This window comes from Neovison vison, chromosome 13, assembly GCF_020171115.1.
Source record: "Neovison vison isolate M4711 chromosome 13, ASM_NN_V1, whole genome shotgun sequence".
Taxonomy (NCBI): Eukaryota; Metazoa; Chordata; class Mammalia; order Carnivora; family Mustelidae; genus Neogale; species Neogale vison.
Genome location: NC_058103.1, coordinates 133,537,502 through 133,553,743, shown reverse-complemented (window position 1 = coordinate 133,553,743; position 16,242 = coordinate 133,537,502). Strand labels below are relative to the sequence as shown.

Genomic DNA, 16,242 nt, shown 5'->3' with positions numbered 1-16,242 from the left:
AAACATCAGACTCTTTTCCCAGCTAGGAAGGAGTAAGGGGATTAGCATAATGCTTTGTATCAATTTCCTTCTATCTATCCATCTATCCGTTCATCCACCCGCCTATAAAATCAATTCAGAAATATATACAAGACACGTCTGCCTGTCACAGCCCAGTTACATGAACGAGCTCCACAAGGACCACCTTCTCACGTGCTCGAAATCAGACCACCACAAAGTGACACTCTGGAGAAGGGTGTTTCAGGTGCTGTGCTCAGGGATAAACCGTCTCTCCAGCCGCCCACCCCCAGCCCCCAGCTCAGCCCCTACAAAAGGCGTCCACAGGGGTAGCCTGGGACGACACCAAGAACTCATTTCTCCATGGAAACTTTATTACAAATATTCTGTGGGAAAAAAGAAATAGTATCATGTGTCGGCTTGGAAGCCCAAAGTAACATTTAGTAGCACATTGCTTTTAAGAGAGGGTGATTTCCACGGGAGGGTGATTTCCACGTTTGAAAACTACAATGTACCAATGGCCTCATTTCTTTGTTGGGGCTGCTCCTGCTTCTCACGTGAACTTCACCTTCCCTCCTAGCACTCATCACCCTGGGACAGATCACATATTTTTCTACTTCCTGCTTCATTTTCTGTCAGCCTGATCACCTGCTCCAAGGGCACCAACTAGGGCCACAGCCTGATCCGTGGCTGTTTATCCCAATGTCACCTGCTGAATGAAAGGAAGTCCTCCAAAGCTAACTCGACCACCTTGAATTTTTAAGCTTCCCGAGGATCTGCTGGCTGGCAGTTGTGGAACATGAGTCTCAACCCTACGCAGAGAGGAAGTACTGTACTTAATGACCCAATAAACATGGATTCTATGAAAACAAATTGTTAGCCTCTTTGCAAAGTATATTTGCTCTAATCTCAAAGATCACACGAGATTTTTAGGGGAAAACAGTTATATTTACTGCCCGAGTTTTTAAATTCATGGTAACCATTAAGACACATGCTATGACAACCACAAAAACATCCATTGGCCCAATCTCTAATTTCATTAATAAAACACTAGGTTCGGTTGCCTAGTCTTTGTGCTCTGCTGGGTCATATTCATATACTTATCTCCTCTGATTACTCTCTGTTTTGTTGATTTTTTTTAAAGATTTAAAATATCAATAGATCTATACCCATTTGATTGTTGCTTTGAACTGAAGTCCAGAGTCGAAATCTCCGGTCAGACAAGAAGCCAGATCTTTCGAGCATTCAGACGGTCTAATGTGTTGCTGCACATCTGTCTTGCTTTATTCAAAGCAGATAAGAAAAACTAACGACTATGTAGCATCACGTTAAAAATCAAGACTTAGTTATTTTTAGAACCACAGACCCAAACAAAAAGCAAACAACATTCCAGGCCTTAGGAAAGGGTCCTGTCCGGGAAGCCGAGATCTGTACCTGGGGGTCCATTCTGAGGAAGGTATGAGGGCCTCTGCTACTCAAGGTCGATCTTTTAAAGGTTTTGCTGTGAAAAAAATGGTAGTAATCTTCCAGGTTTCCAATCTGCAAAACAAGAAGCAGGATATTATCAGTTAATAGTCTTTAAAAAAATTTTTTTAATGTTTTTAAAAGCTTTTATTTATTTATTTGAAAGAGAGCACGTGAGCAGGGGGTGGGGTAGGGCGGAGGGAGAAGCAGGCTCCCTGCTGAGCAGAAAGCTGATGCAGAGCTCGACCCCAGGTCCCTGAGATCATGACCTGAGCCCAATGGTAGACGCTTAACCAGCTGAGCCACTCAGGCGCCCCTAATTAATACAGTCTTAAACCAGCTTCAAAAATCCTCCCACAAAAATCTTCCCCTTCTCTGGGCGACTCATTCTGCTCCCAAAGGAAACATATGCTCCATTATGTTTCCCCACTCATCTCTTTGGCATATACTCAGTGTTTACAAACACAAAGGTGGATTTCGATAACCCCTTTTGGGATAAACAATGCAGAGCAGTATTTCCAATGAAGTACACTCCTCCAAGTCCTGGGGCAAGTTCGTAGCGTTTAAAATGTCTACTCTCTTGGCCAAGGTTTGTAGACAAGAATTAATGTTCATTTAGGGTCAAGCATCCCTGAAGTAGCTAAGTTAGTGTCAAGTCAGGCCTGCACCAAAATACTCATTTATAAACAAACTCCATCCTCCCCACCCCACGGGTAAACTGAAATATCTAAGAATGAATGTTTGCTCCCAAGCGCAACAAGAGAGCCAAAGGAAACACGCGGGTCCATCTGCGTGGGGATTGTGAAAAGGTCAGATGAGAACATCCAAACCCCCAGGGTGTCCCAATTTTCTGCCAGGGGTGGTTTGCCGAGACAGATTCCAGCTTGAGGGCTGGACAGAACCAAGAGAAGCAATGGATGTGGCCTTCAGGACAGCCGGGCCCTCGTGCCTCAGTGACCCTTGAGTATCAGGACATTGTTCTCGGAAGACCTGTTCTTGTTCGGACTTACCCTGGTTGTTGGAACTAGCCTGTTGGTCACCGTCCTTGAAAGCAGAGCTTTTTAAACGAGGCTGGACGGAACATTACACAGACTTCCGAGTTGCCTTTCTCAGCCTAAGCCATCCTAGTTTCTTTTCCAGATTCTGGTCAAAGGGCAAATTTCGGACAATTTGTACTCTAGAGTGGCACATACGTGGTGCTTCTGAGATGAACCTGGTTCAAACCTGTCCTCCCCCAACCTTCTACCAGCACTGGCCATGTGAGCTTGGGTAAGGGCATTCGTCCCCCTTGAATCTTGACTCCTGCTGTGTAAAATGGGGATGAAATGGCCTAACCACTGGAGTTTAGAATCACTAAAGTCTGCGCAGCTCACAAGCACCCTTGGCTACACCCGCCCCACTCAAGCCACTGTGTCTGCTGCAACCTGACCCCATGAGGGTTGACCAGCCCGGGGAGAGATCCGGAGGGATGTGGATGCTCTGAGTGGCCATTTCCACATCTTTCCACAAGGCCAGAGTCCTCCAGCACTTCCGCCCTCATTTCCAGCCCTCCCGGGCAGCCTGGCTCCCTCTGGTTCCCAAGTGGCAGAAGATAGCCCTTTGTCCTTGAAATAAAAATCCTCTTTTTAAACTTAAGCTTGCTCCCATGTGTTCCTGTCACTTACGACTATGGAACATGGAACACTATGACAGTCGTGAGGATTAAATAGGTTATCATCTCCATTGGGCCTAGAACCTGGTGGGTCTCAACCATCACTGGCTGGTATGGGGAGCTGGGTGGGATTCTCTGGCTGGCTCTTCTCCATGGCAACTGGAGACTGGGGCCAGCCAAGTCTGCATCTGCATTCCAACTCGACCCCCTCCTGTGGAATGACCTGGACAAAAGACCCTCTCAGGGTCTTAGTTTCCTCGTGGAAACGGTAACTACTGCCTTGAAGGGTTGTTCTAAGACTTCAATGACATAAATCTAGAAAGAGCTAGCAGACTGCCCAGCAGGTAGCAAGTGTTCAGTAAATGGTTTTCCGCAATGCACGTTCTCATTTCGTTTTCTACCTCGAGGCATTTTTTTTGGCGATCATAAACCTCATGATTTTGGCCCTGTTTGGCACAAAAGCACTTCTATTTCTCCTACAGATAATTCACCTCACTCACTTCTTCAACCAAGTTAATTGCCATATATGTCAAAGGCTCCTCCTCATGCACGCCAGAGCTGTGATTTAGAACCAGAAGCAATAATGGAGTCTTACCTTTGAGCTGTATTTAATCAGCCTGTTTGCTTCTAAGCTGCCTCCATCCCTGGGAAATGTTTCACAACTTCTGGTCTTTTAACTCCAGGCATTCAAGTCAATTCCCATTCAGGGAAGTGGAGAAACTCAGGGGTGAATCAAATTTGCTGGCAAAGGGATGGATGGCTTGCAGAGCTGCTGACCCTAAGCAAAGCCCTCTCGGGGCGGCACCTGGCCTTAGGGCAACCGGGCCAGACCAGAGGCAGCCAACTCTGAGGCCAGCCAGCTCCCTGCCTCTGAGCCACTGTGACCACCCTTAGCAACGGCTCCAAGGGTCTGAGCTAACGGGAGCCGTTCTGCTTGAGCAATCCTTTGGAAGGAGAGATACTCCCCCATATTACTGACCGGCCCAAGTGGCAGCAGTGACCAAGGCCACATCTGTTTGAAAACTTATGTCCAGCCCAACATGGGGGCTGAGGGTCTGGGAAGGACCACTCCCAATGCAGAGAAAAAGGGGACGCCAGCGAAGGCTGTCCTCCTGCCCCTACAAAGCTAGCCGCAGAAGAAAGTGGATTGTGTTTCAGAAAAAGAAAAAAAAAAAGGCAAGGGGGTCAGGACATTGGGTGTTCATAAATCTGAAAGCAGCTGAGGGGTCCCTCTGTGATTCTGGGTGCCTCTGTCCACCCTCTGGGTCCTTACAGAGCAGGGTTGAGGGAGTGGGGAACAGCCATATTCCTTCCTCACAACCAAAGACTCAAGATCAGATAGTGTAATTCAAGGCCGTGTGGGACAGTAAATGTCACCTGTTACTGGGATTACCATGAGGGGAGGAAGAAGAGCCCAGATCCTCAGGAGGGAATCTTGACACCGTGAAAGCCTTGACTCCCTAGGGCAAGTGCCCTGTCTGCAGACCAGATTAACGCGATGCCCCCAAGGTAGGGCTACAAGTGTCCTCCCAAAGCCTGTAGAGATGCTGTGGTTAATAAAATACCAACTCATTCAGAGTACAGAGCGGAAGCCCATGGGCCAAATCTGGTCTACCTCCTATTTATCTTATTTTTGGAGGGCGGTAAAATACACATTCTGTTGACCACGTTTTAACAATTTTTAAGCACGCAGGCAGCTGAGTGCTGCTGAGTACGTCCACAGGGGCTGTGGCCACCATCACCATCGGTCTCCAGAACTTTCTCATCTTCCCAGACTGAACGGGCACCCATCTCACTAACTCTTAATTCCCGCTCCCCGCCATTCTAATTTCTAATAGCTTGAGACAGCTCATACGGGTAGAGCCGTTTGTGCTTTTGTGACAGGCTTATTTCCCTAAACGTGATGTGCTCAAGGCTCATGACAAGGCTCGTGACATTTGTCATTCCTTTATTTTATTTTATTTTATTTATTTGACAGAGAGACAGAAAGAAAGGGAACAAAAGCAGGGGGTTGCAAGAGGGAAAAGCAGGCTTCTTGATGAGCAGGGAGCCCGATGCGGGGCTTGATCCCAGGACCCTGGGATCATGACTGGAGCCGAAGGCAGACGCTTAATGACTAAGCCACCCAGGTGCCCCCTTTTTCCTTTTTAAGACTGACTAATATTCCCTTGTCTGGGTGTGCCACATTCTGCATATCCGTTCATCCATTAATGGGCACATGGATTGCTTCCTCCCTTCGGCTATCATGAATAACGCTGCTATGAATATGGGTGTGCAAACATGTGTTCATGACCCTGCTTTCAATACTTTGGGCCATATATACGCCTTGTGTTTTTATCCATCAAACTTCACTGGAGCACAGCCACACCCATTCACTGACCCACTGCCCGTGGCCACTATCATATTAAGATGGCAGAACTGTGGAGTAGCTACCGAGACCCTCTGGTTCCCAGGCCTAAAACATTTCACACGCGGACTTTACAGGAAAAGTCTGCCAACCTATGATCTAGAGCATTCGCCGCTGGGCGTATTTTGGGAGTCCAGTAAAGGCTCTGATGATGAGCATGGCTTCTCCATAGGTGGGGGACCACCTGGCCACATGCCGAGGGGCTCTGCTTAGAAACACAGGCACAGCTGCTGTCCCCCTACCAGCAGCACCTCATTTGGTCACTGAGCTGACCTTTCTCCAGGTACCCTCCTTGTCTGATGACCCAGGAGGTCTCTCTCATCTGTCTGACTCACGTTCTACTGCCCTCTGCCATGGCCCTCCTCTGGCATAGGGCAGGGGTCAGGAATATGAGGTTGTCATCTCAGGCAGAAGGTCAGAAAGGATCAAGGGGTGACACAGCAGGAGATGGGTGCACCTGACCGCCCAGCGAAAGTCATCTCGGCTTGGCTGATGCAGCATTTACCGTATGTATAGCTGTTTCTTCCTCCCTCCTCCTCCCCCATCCCATCGAAGTCCTTCTCTGGTCCTCGGCTCCCCTGCCACAGCAGGGTTGACCCCAAGGCTGCCCCTCCCGATGCAGAGAGTTGCTCCTTAAGATTTCTGGGTGCCTACAGGAGCTAAGAGGACAGGATGGCTGGGAAGCCCCCATTTTCCCATCCAAGTGCGAATCAGGCCTGACCCTGCTGAGCTGCCGGGATCAGATGAGATTGGGCACATTCAGGATGGGGGGGGTTGTGGACTGGAAAGCCCCCCTTCTTGAGCAGGGTCACTGGGGACATGGCCACCGGCCTGGTTCAACATGAAGGACACCTGATTGTGCTGTGGCCCTGACCTACAGATAAGGGTATGGGAAAGAACCACGGGCACGGCTCCATTTTACAGATGGAAAAACAGGCCCAGGGAATGAAGCCCAATCATTATCCTCAATAACCAGCAATTTCCCCTCGCAGCCCATAGATTGATAAGTGACCAGATCTGAAACCAAATGACCTAAAGATACACAAACTGGGGTTTAGAACAATTACAACACTTCCGATACAGCTTTAAGGGTCAAAATGGCAAGAACGAGAATCCTAAGAATGAACAGAAAAATAGGGGCAGCGTAGACTTTTTTTTTTTTAAGATTTTATTTATTTATTGGACAGAGAGAGAGATCATAAGTAGGCAGAGAGGCAGGCAGAGAGAGAGGAAAGGAAGCAGGCTCCCCGCCGAGCAGAGAGCCCGATGTGGGGCTCAATCCCAGGACCCTGAGATCATGACCTGAGCCGAAGGCAGAGGCTTTAACCCACTGAGCCATCCAGGTGCCCCAGCATAGACTTTTTTTTAATCCAAGGTAATCTCAGTGAGGGAATATCCCTATTTTGATTTGATTTCTGCACTGGGAGTCGGTAGCTCATCCTCTCGTCTTGGCAGGCCTGGCCATCCCACGCTGCCAAGCAGTGCTATGGCCCAGGGCAGTATTTACGCCAGAACTTCCACGCTCCCGTGATCAACGCTAACGTGCTCTGTGATCAAATCCCGAGCTGGGATGGAAGCAGGCTGCCTTGATGAACACGGGGTGCAGGGGCTCCCAAGGAATACCACTGTTCGAGGGCCCTGGCAGACCCCCCTTCGTTCCCCAACTTGAGAATGGAAGAGAAGCTCTTCCCCCAGCATCCTAGGCTCAGCTCTGAGCCCTTCCAGACCCTCAACCGGCTCTCCACCAATGAAGATGATCTCTAGTCGATAAGGGGTCTTTTCTTTTTTCCAAGGCATAACATAAAATTTCCATAAGTGCCTTTTCTCTTCCTTGTCCGTGTATTTTCACGATGCCTTAATTAGAGCCAGTCCCTGAGTGCCCCATCCAAGAAAATGACAGTCTGCTGAATATGGAACGCTCCTGTCTCTTTACTCAACAGTGATATGTAATTATACACATTAGTTGATAAAATTGGTAACATCATTAAAACATCATTAAAAACCCTGCTAAATGTTCTGGGCCAGAGCACTGCAAGAAATGAGATCAAAGAACCCACAGCGACAAGAGTGGAGCATGGTTTCTCCTAGCAAGGTACTCTATTAGACTTAAAAAATAAATCTAGATAATGTATGCATACGGTACAAAATATGGACAACACAAAGGCGCAGAGAGTTTGCAGGGAACGGCAAGTCTCCCTCCTTCTCCTGCCTCCCAGCCGCTGGGGGTCCCCGACTTTTACCGGGTGTCCCCTGGCTCACAGCAGGAGCTGCTGACCCTGCTGAGCGCTCCCTGCGTCCCAGGCAGGAAGCTCACAGTTTTGATGCATTCCCCTGTTTGATTCTCACAACAGCCCCATGCCGTAGATGCTGTAATTATCCTCACCTTGCATTTGGGGAAACTGAGGCACCACGTGGTTAAGGAAGACCACATCTTTAGAAAGTAGCAGCGTCAGAACTGAGCTCAGAGTTCACACTCACAACCATCACCCCTTTGCCTCTTGACACATTTCTGGCAGCAGTGGCCATGGGGGACCCCACTTGCCTTGGTTCTCATTCCTAGCAGCAGGTTTGTTCACACAGGGCCAACAGCTCAACCAGCGTCCACTGTCCTTCATTTCAAGGACATGGAATTTCAAAGACATTTCAAGGAATATTATATTCCAGGCATGTATCCATCCTGTTACGCCCATACGTGGGTGTAAGTGTGCATACGTACATGTGGATATGTGTGCTTATGTATTTCTACGGGCATCTTAAAAAAGATTTTATTTATTTATTTGACAGAGATCACAAGTAGGCGGAAAGGCAGGCAGAGAGAGAGGGAAGCAGGCTCCCTGCTGAGCAGAGAGCCCGAAGTGGGGCTCGATCCCAGGGCCCTGGGATCATGACCTGAGCTGAAGGCAGAGGCTTTAACCCACTGAACCACCCCAGTGCTCCTCTATGAGCATTTATGTATCTGAATGTGAGTCCATGTATGTATGTATTCAAATATGTGCACACACATGCATGTACATGTATGTGAATATGAGTGTGTACATACGTATGTATCCAGGTGTGTGTGTGTGTACATATATGGATGTAGGAGTGTGTATGCTTGTGTATGTGTATACAATTGTGTGGGTGTGTGTATGTAAGATTCCCCAGCAAACGGCTCTGAAACACAACAATGAAAGTCTTTGGTTTTCCCACAGTCCTTATAGCCACGTGGATTTCCGAGCCCACTGCTAACTGCCCTAATTCAGAAGTCCTGGGTCTGGGTCTGTGGCCACCACCTTGGTCAGGATCAGCTGACAGCCTGAGCACAGCAGCCGAGGCCCAGCCCCCTGCCTGTCCCCATCTCCCCACCAGATGAAGTTTCCAGTTCTCGGGGTTCCATCTGCCGCTGCACATGTGGGTTCTGAAACCTCTCCTGAGAGACATGGGGATGTAGCCAAGGACTATAAGGACACATCCAAGGACCGTGTCAAACCCCTTTCCAGAAGGCCGCGCCTCCCTTGCCCGGCCAATCCCCACCGGCCTTCCAGACTCGGCTGAGCGCCGGCTCCTCCCACCCACATGGGTCCCAGCACCTGCGCTCTATAGTCTGAGTGCTTGGGGGCCCAGGCCCAGATCCTGGCCGTCTTCATCTCCTTGCTCCTGGCAGGGTGTGAGGAGGGCAGCCCCAGTGATGTGTGGGTCCCAGATGACTCGACAAGAGCAGCCACCCTGGGCTCAGGGTCTTCTGCAGCCCCCCACCCTGGCTGCCACCTCCTTCCAGATTTGCTCCTCCTTCCGAGGAGTCCCTTATCTTGCTGAATGGCATCATCTCCTCCATGAGTGTCCAGGACCACCGAGCCCTCTGCAGGTGACCTGCTGAAAGGTTCTCAAGCCTGGCTGAACCCCACTGCCCTACTTGGGCCATGTACGTACGTTACCCATCGCCCTAGGTCCCTGGCGTCTGACTCTCTTCCTCCCCATTACACTGCCACTCCCAGCCCAGTTCTGCCTCCTCTCAGTGGAGGAAGTCTCAGCCCCTCACGGGGCAAATAAAGATCTCCACCCCTGGGCCACGCTGCCTCTCTGGCCACGGGCCGGGCCCTGCTGGCATCACCTCTGTCCTGCTGTAAGGGACTCTGCTGTCACCTGCTGTTTCCCACCTCTGAGCCGGCTTCTCCCAGCCCCTTCACACCCTTCATACATCAGAGGATGTTTTCAACCATCCTCTGAGCTATTGCTGCCTCCAGGAAGCCCTCCTAGGCGTCCCAGGCTCAGGTCTGCCCTGGTTGCAGAAGGTTGTCCACCTTCCCTCCATCCCTCCCCTGTAAGCTCTCAAAGGCAGTTTTATCTATAAAACCTCAGAATGCTGGCAACGTCAGGAGGGTGGCAGGAACTCAAAAAATGTTCGGTGAAATTAACAGACTTCAAGTGACACTGGAAGGACACACACATCTTCCCCTTTCCCCCTACATAGAGTTGTCCACCGTGGCCCTGGGGCCAACTAAGATCCCATGCCTCCCAGCCGCGTGACTGCTGTCTTGTCATTAGGGCTCTCTCTAGCCCCCCCCCCCCCAGGACAGTCCTGAGGCTGTGAGTCACGCAGACCATCTACCAGCTGTGTGGCCTGGGCGGGGCCTCATCTGAGCTCCGGCAGGTGCAGGCAGAGAGGGGCGGGCCATGCAGGACTCTGCACTCCATCCAAGTGGCCTGCCCCCTTCATTCACGGCGAGCTAACCGGCCTCAAGAGAGGAAGCCTCTCGAGGAATACAGGTGGGATGAGGGTAAACATCTTGCAAAGCCAAACAAAGAAGGGGCAGAAGCCAAGTGTGGTGGGGGAGAGGCCTGGGCTGGGGATGTTTACAGGAAGAGCTTCTCGTGTCCTGTTTTCTTTTCTTTCCCCTGTAAATCTGAGTGTATCTAGCTTCAGATCACCGCTTATAGAGGGCAGGTGTGAGGTCCGAGGGATCTGCAGTCGCTGGCAGCGAGGAGAGGCACGTTGCCTTCTTGAAGAAAAGGACAACCTATGACTGTCATTCTTTGCAGCTCCTAAGGCATGCTGAAGAGCCCCATCTAATATATTACATTTGATCTGCAGCAAGTCACTGAGGAGCACGCCAAATCCACCCCAAATGACATTGGATTATTCCGAAGGTCCACCCGCCCACTCGGCCCTCCAGTGTACGTGACCTCAGACACAGGTGCAGTTCCCTAAGTCCTCAAGTCAGCAAGCTGGGCTGGGGGTGGGGGGGAGTTGGCTAAGTGCGTGCTTTGGTCAGCGCACAAAAATGCCACCCCACCTCCCCCGGCTTCCACGGTTAAGTCCGCCTCTCGGGAACAGCTGATAAGCCACCACGAGATGTCACAATTCAAGGTCTCAGAAATGAATGGTCTGCAGAGGAGATTTCTGACTTAGCGAAAAAAAAAAAACCAAAAAAACAACAAAAAAAAGCAAAACAACAACAAAAAAACCTCTTCACTTTATCACTCCCAGAGCCTGCCCTTGGCTGGAAACAGATGTTCCAAGCCCCGTCCTCTCGCCACTGCCACGTGCCGGCTTCTGGCGCTGCTGGGCTTCCCGGCCAGCATCTTCTGGGGGAGCCTTTGGCTTTGGGGAGAAGGGTCTATGTTTCAAAGTCACAGGCGTCAGAGTTCAGTTATATAATATTACTGATCTCCCTCAGTCTGCTTAAGGAAAAGGTAACTAATGAGAGCCTATAAAAACCTACACATGAAATTAAATCTGCCTTGCTCTGGTGACTCCTACCTGAGGAAAGTTATACACATAGATGGCCACTGAGCCTATGTTTAGCCCTGAGTTACCTGGTATTTATAATTAAGGAAGTCCAGAGAGGGAGAATGAACATTTTGTTGTTATTTTTTAAGCATTAAAAACAAAAACAAAAACAAAAAGCCTGCTTCCCATTTCAGTCACATAATACACATAGTGGCATTTTGTTACTGCAATAATTACAATTCTGACCCAAGTTAAGATTGTTGCACAATTTCCCAATCACCTAAAATTGCTTTCTTCAACACACATCCACCCAGATCCTGCAATTAAGCCGCTCAACTTCCTACAAATTCCTGAAAAATCATTAATTTTTACTTAGCAACCTTCATTTATTCTCTTCCCTAAAGCTGCCAAATGAAACAGTCTGGCCTCCTATGAGAAAGTCAAATTTATACACCTCAACCTCTACCTGTAGCATCCACAAAGAGCCATCTGATAAACTTTGCAAACTTGACTCTGAAGATCTTCTTTTTAAACCATCTCCTGGTTAAAGGTTTCTTTACAGCTGTCTGGAATTAGTCATTTTACCAGATTTCTGAGCCCAACCCTCCTTTTGTATTTATTTTTTGCTTCATTTTGACTGAAAAATAAAAAGTCAGATTCCTGCTCCTAACAAAAATCCAATCCTAAAGCCATGAGGGGCACAGTATAGCTTTGGGTGCGTGTGGGGAGGGCATGGAGAGAGACTTGGGGTGGCCCAGAGCGGGGGTCAGGGGGGGAGGGAAGGTGTCCAGGCTGGGAGGGGGCAGCCCAGTCTGGGTGTCAGAGCCCAAGTTGGGGAGAAGCACATCTACACAGTGAGATGTAGTCAGAACACGTGCGTCCTGGTTACCCACCAGGAGAAGGATCAAATATGGTTAACACACTGGGGCAATGAGAGCATTTTCTCACTCTTGGAGAAGGAAACTGGAAAGAACTCCATGGTGTGGGATTGGAATTGGATAGCCATGTGAATTTAGTTTTCAAGATAGATAGACAGTCAGACAGACACATGCCCATCTCTCCTTGCTGGACAGGCCTGGAGCAGCAAACAGCCCCCAACAGCAGGGAACACACCCAGAGCCCAGGTCTTGGCTTCTAAATACCATTTTGTCCTAAAAGGAACCGGGGCTTTTTAGAGAAACAGCAGACTCAAGAGTCAGGGCAAGGAAAGTGCCAGAAGAATCTCTAGTACCACGTTTTGGCAAGAGAACGAGAAACAGGTCAAAGAACTCCAGAGATGTATCCCTAGTATGCAGAAGCCAAACTTGAAAAGATCCACAGGCCAAACCAGGGACCAGCTGAGAATCAAAATAAATAATCACTCTGGTAGGTTACAGCCCAAGAATAAAATAGGAAACCATGAGTCCGTACAGATACACTGAACAACAAAACCCAAGCTTTATACGAATTGGCTATTTTTACATAGTCTAAAAGTACCTCTCCGCAAAATATTTACTGATGTATAAAGGGGAAAAGAGAAACCTGACAGGCGGACAAAGCCCCTTAACCGGGTGATCAGCAAGCACGCCACCAGCAATGAGGCAAACTGAAATGGGGGCCGTGGGGTCAGACACGGTGGCCCAAAGTGCAGAACCCAGACGTCACCATGAGCCAACAGCAGACAAATCCCCAATGGAGGGAACTTCCACAATATAAATGGCCTGACCCTGGCAAGTGTCAAGGTCACAAAAGTCAAGAGAATGTTGAGGAGCCCTTCTAGACCCTGAGACAGTTAGGAACAGTGCTGCGTGAAGCCATCCTGGAGCCTGAGGCCAAGGAAAAGTCAGTAATGTCGAGCCCAGCTTTCTTTAAATTTTTGACTTTTTGCTCACTGCAGATTTTATTAATTTCAAGTTTTAGGACATTGCATTAAAATGTTATTTACCTTGACTACTGAATTTTCTTCTGGCGTCCATCCCTTAGGCTTTGTGCCACAGGTGAGTACCTGCCCCCTCCTTACCCTGGGCTGTGTGTAAGCCATGACTGTGTGTGACCCATGACTGTGTGTAACTGTGTGTAACCCATGACTCCAAACGGGACCCTTTCCTGTGAAGACCACTGTTGGGCAGTAGGCAATAGTGATGGAAGCGTGAGGTACCATCCACAAGCTCCTGGCTTCCACGGTGCCACAGCTCGGTAGAGACCAGCCCTGTTTGTGAAGAGGGATGAGGGGTGACGTGGTCAGCTCAGGGATGTACTCTCCAGTGGGGGTGTAGACTACACTCCCCGCTCTTTCTGAGAACTTGTGATTAAGGGATCTTTTAAAAAGAATATTTTAATCGCAATACAAGGAAACTAGAACCGCCCCCCACCTGCTCCCAAATAAAGCCTAAAGAACTTAGAGTCTAGAATTGAAGATAAAACCTGAGTGACTTCAACAACGGTCTCTTCGGTGAGCTGGTCCTTGGAACCAGGCCTTCCTCCCTCCCTTGAGAGGAGAACCCATCCGGCCCACAACTAGTTTGCAAAAGAGACAAGAGGTCAGTGGGGTTTATTTCCAGGGAAGATGACCACTGGGGTTGGGAGGCTGCTTGAGGCCTGTCTCTGCCCCCGCTGGGCTGCCCTCCACGTGTCTGGGGCCCAGCTCCTCACCCCAGCCCCCAAGGTTGCCCCCCACCACCTGTGGGGCAATCTGATAGTGAGGACAGGCTCGTGCCATGTGTCCCTGCTGCCTGCTAACTGCTCTGTGACACATTTGGTCTTCAGTTGGGAGAGGTACTCTCCATGTCCACAGAACCCAGGCAGGGACCCCATGACAGGGAGAAGGTAGGTAGGTAGAAACTCAGGGGACCCAGTTCTGCCAGATCTCCTGAACGCTTCTAGAGAAGCTAATACTCGAATTCTACAAGAGCTCTCCCAAGTTTTTAATATCGAAAATTAATTTTAAAATGTTAACACCACTGGGCAGCCTACAGGCCGCAGGGATCCCGTGGTCCCTGCAATAGAGAGACCCAGCCCTTTGGCCCAGACTTCCCTCACTCTAGGAGGCCTGCTGCTTACTTTTGTGTTTTTGAGTATGCGAGACATAAGGGCATGGCCTTATTGTCAGAAAGTCTCTCCTAGAAAATGCACCAGGGTCATGCTCAGATTTGCTCTTAGCAAAAAGCATTGTGGCTTGTGAATGGAGCAAAGGATGCCTGTGACCTTCAGCACCAACGGTCATGACCAGCACATCTGGCACTGCTTACACCAAAGACCCAAGAGCAAAGTGACACTAAGCACCCAAGAAAACCAGCTGGAGTCCCTCTGGGGAATCTCCAGAAAGAGAGGCCAGCACTGGGCTGTCATTTGGAGCTGCTTAACTGAGGAAGGTCGGAAGGCTGCATGGGAGGTGGGGGGGTGTCAGGGGTGGGGGGGTGGAGAGAAAGGATTTTTGTCCTTATGAAAAATACGTTTAAAATTCAAACTTTAATATCTAAAACACTCTCACTGGAGAGAAGTTATCCTCGGGGAAATTAAAAAGGATTTTAGAGAAATTAATCTTCAAAATTTTCCCTTTAAAAATAAATAGCTCCTATACCCCAAAGAAGTACAAGCAAGGACTTGAATAGATATTGGTACACCCTTGTGTGTGTCAGCACTGTTCACCGTTGTCAGGAGGAGGAAGCAGTCCAAGTGTCCATCAATGGATAAATGTGGTCTGTGCAGACAATGGAGTATTATTCAGCCTCAGAAAGCAAGAAGTTTTGACTCATGTTACAGTATGTGTGAACCTTGAGGACATCATGCTCGGTGAAACAAGCCTGTCACCAAAGAACAAATAGCATATGATTGCACTTTGATGAGGCACCTAGGGTGATCAAGTTCATAAAGACGGAAAGGAGAACGGTGGTTGCCAGCAGCTAAGAGAGGAGGAATGGGGAGCTGGTGTTCTCATCTCGTTCAGGAGGACGAGAAAGTTCCGGACACGGACAGTAGTGATGGTGGACTACGAGAATGTGTGGAATGACACCAAACTCTACACGTAAAAATGGTAAGATGGCAAATTTTATTATGACTCTTTCACCGCAGTAAAATTAGATCTCTTCCGCACTCTCTCCCCACCGCTCCTAAAAGTGACTCCTCTCCTGTGTCATGTGGGGTCCTGGGGACCTCAGCCCCAGGGACAGAGGCATCTGGAGGCGCACGAGGGAGAGCGTGCAGCCAGCCCCAAGGGCCGGAGAACAGACAGAAGAGGACAGCAAGGCTGCCCAGCTGTAATTACTAACTACTCTGGGCTCCAAGCAGCTCAACCCCCTTCCGTGTCTCTCTCTAGTATGTGGTTTCCCTTCCAGGGGAAAAGGATACCGGGGAGGAGATAACAATGCTCTTGGAGACAGGCCAAGTTCACCTGACCCCATGACCCCAGCTTCCTTTTCTCCAGATGTCCATCCCCGGGGATGGCCTTGAAAGTCTGCTGACGGGGCGCCTGGGTGGCTCAGTGGGTTAAAGCCTCTGCCTTGGGCTCAGGTCATGATTCCAGGGTCCTGGGATCGAGCCCTGCATCAGGCTCTCTGCTCAGCAGGAGGCCTGCTTCCTCCTCTCTCTGCCTGTCTCCCTGCCTACTTGTGATCTCTGTCTGTCAAATGAATAAATAAAATCTTAAAAAAAAAAAAAAAAAAGGAAGTCTGCTGACCAGACAGCCCCCTTTGGTAGGGGGGGCTGACCTCTTGGGGGGCTTGCCCTCCTGAGACAGGCAGCTGACGTTACATGAAGGTACGGAAAACTCTCGTCCGACCGCATTAGTGCTCAAGCTCAGTGATGCCAATTAAAAACAGACGTACGGGGAAACATGCTCTGTCATTTGGCTTCTGTGACTCAACCCCAAGCCAGTGATTAAAAACGAAGAAGTTCCTGATGAGGCAGGCAGCTGTCATGACGTCACCAAAACCCAGCTTGAGGGCCACCCTTTCCCAGCTGCAAAGCACACCCTGGTTTGTAAACTCAAAACAGGGCTCGGTGCCATCCCTTTCAGGATTCGCCTTCTCACGGGGG

The 16,242-nt window shown here is 49.5% G+C and overlaps 1 protein-coding gene across 2 annotated transcripts in view; it reads right to left on the bottom strand.

Moving 5' to 3' along the window:
• Window positions 1–16,242, bottom strand: part of PCSK6 (proprotein convertase subtilisin/kexin type 6) — a 189,835-nt gene that overhangs the window by 141,204 nt on the left and 32,389 nt on the right. For both annotated transcript variants that reach the window (XM_044232007.1, XM_044232008.1), the window contains exon 2: window positions 1,432–1,536. In XM_044232007.1, coding sequence (XP_044087942.1) covers window positions 1,432–1,536 — 105 coding nt within the window. The remainder of the gene's footprint in view (window positions 1–1,431; window positions 1,537–16,242) is intronic.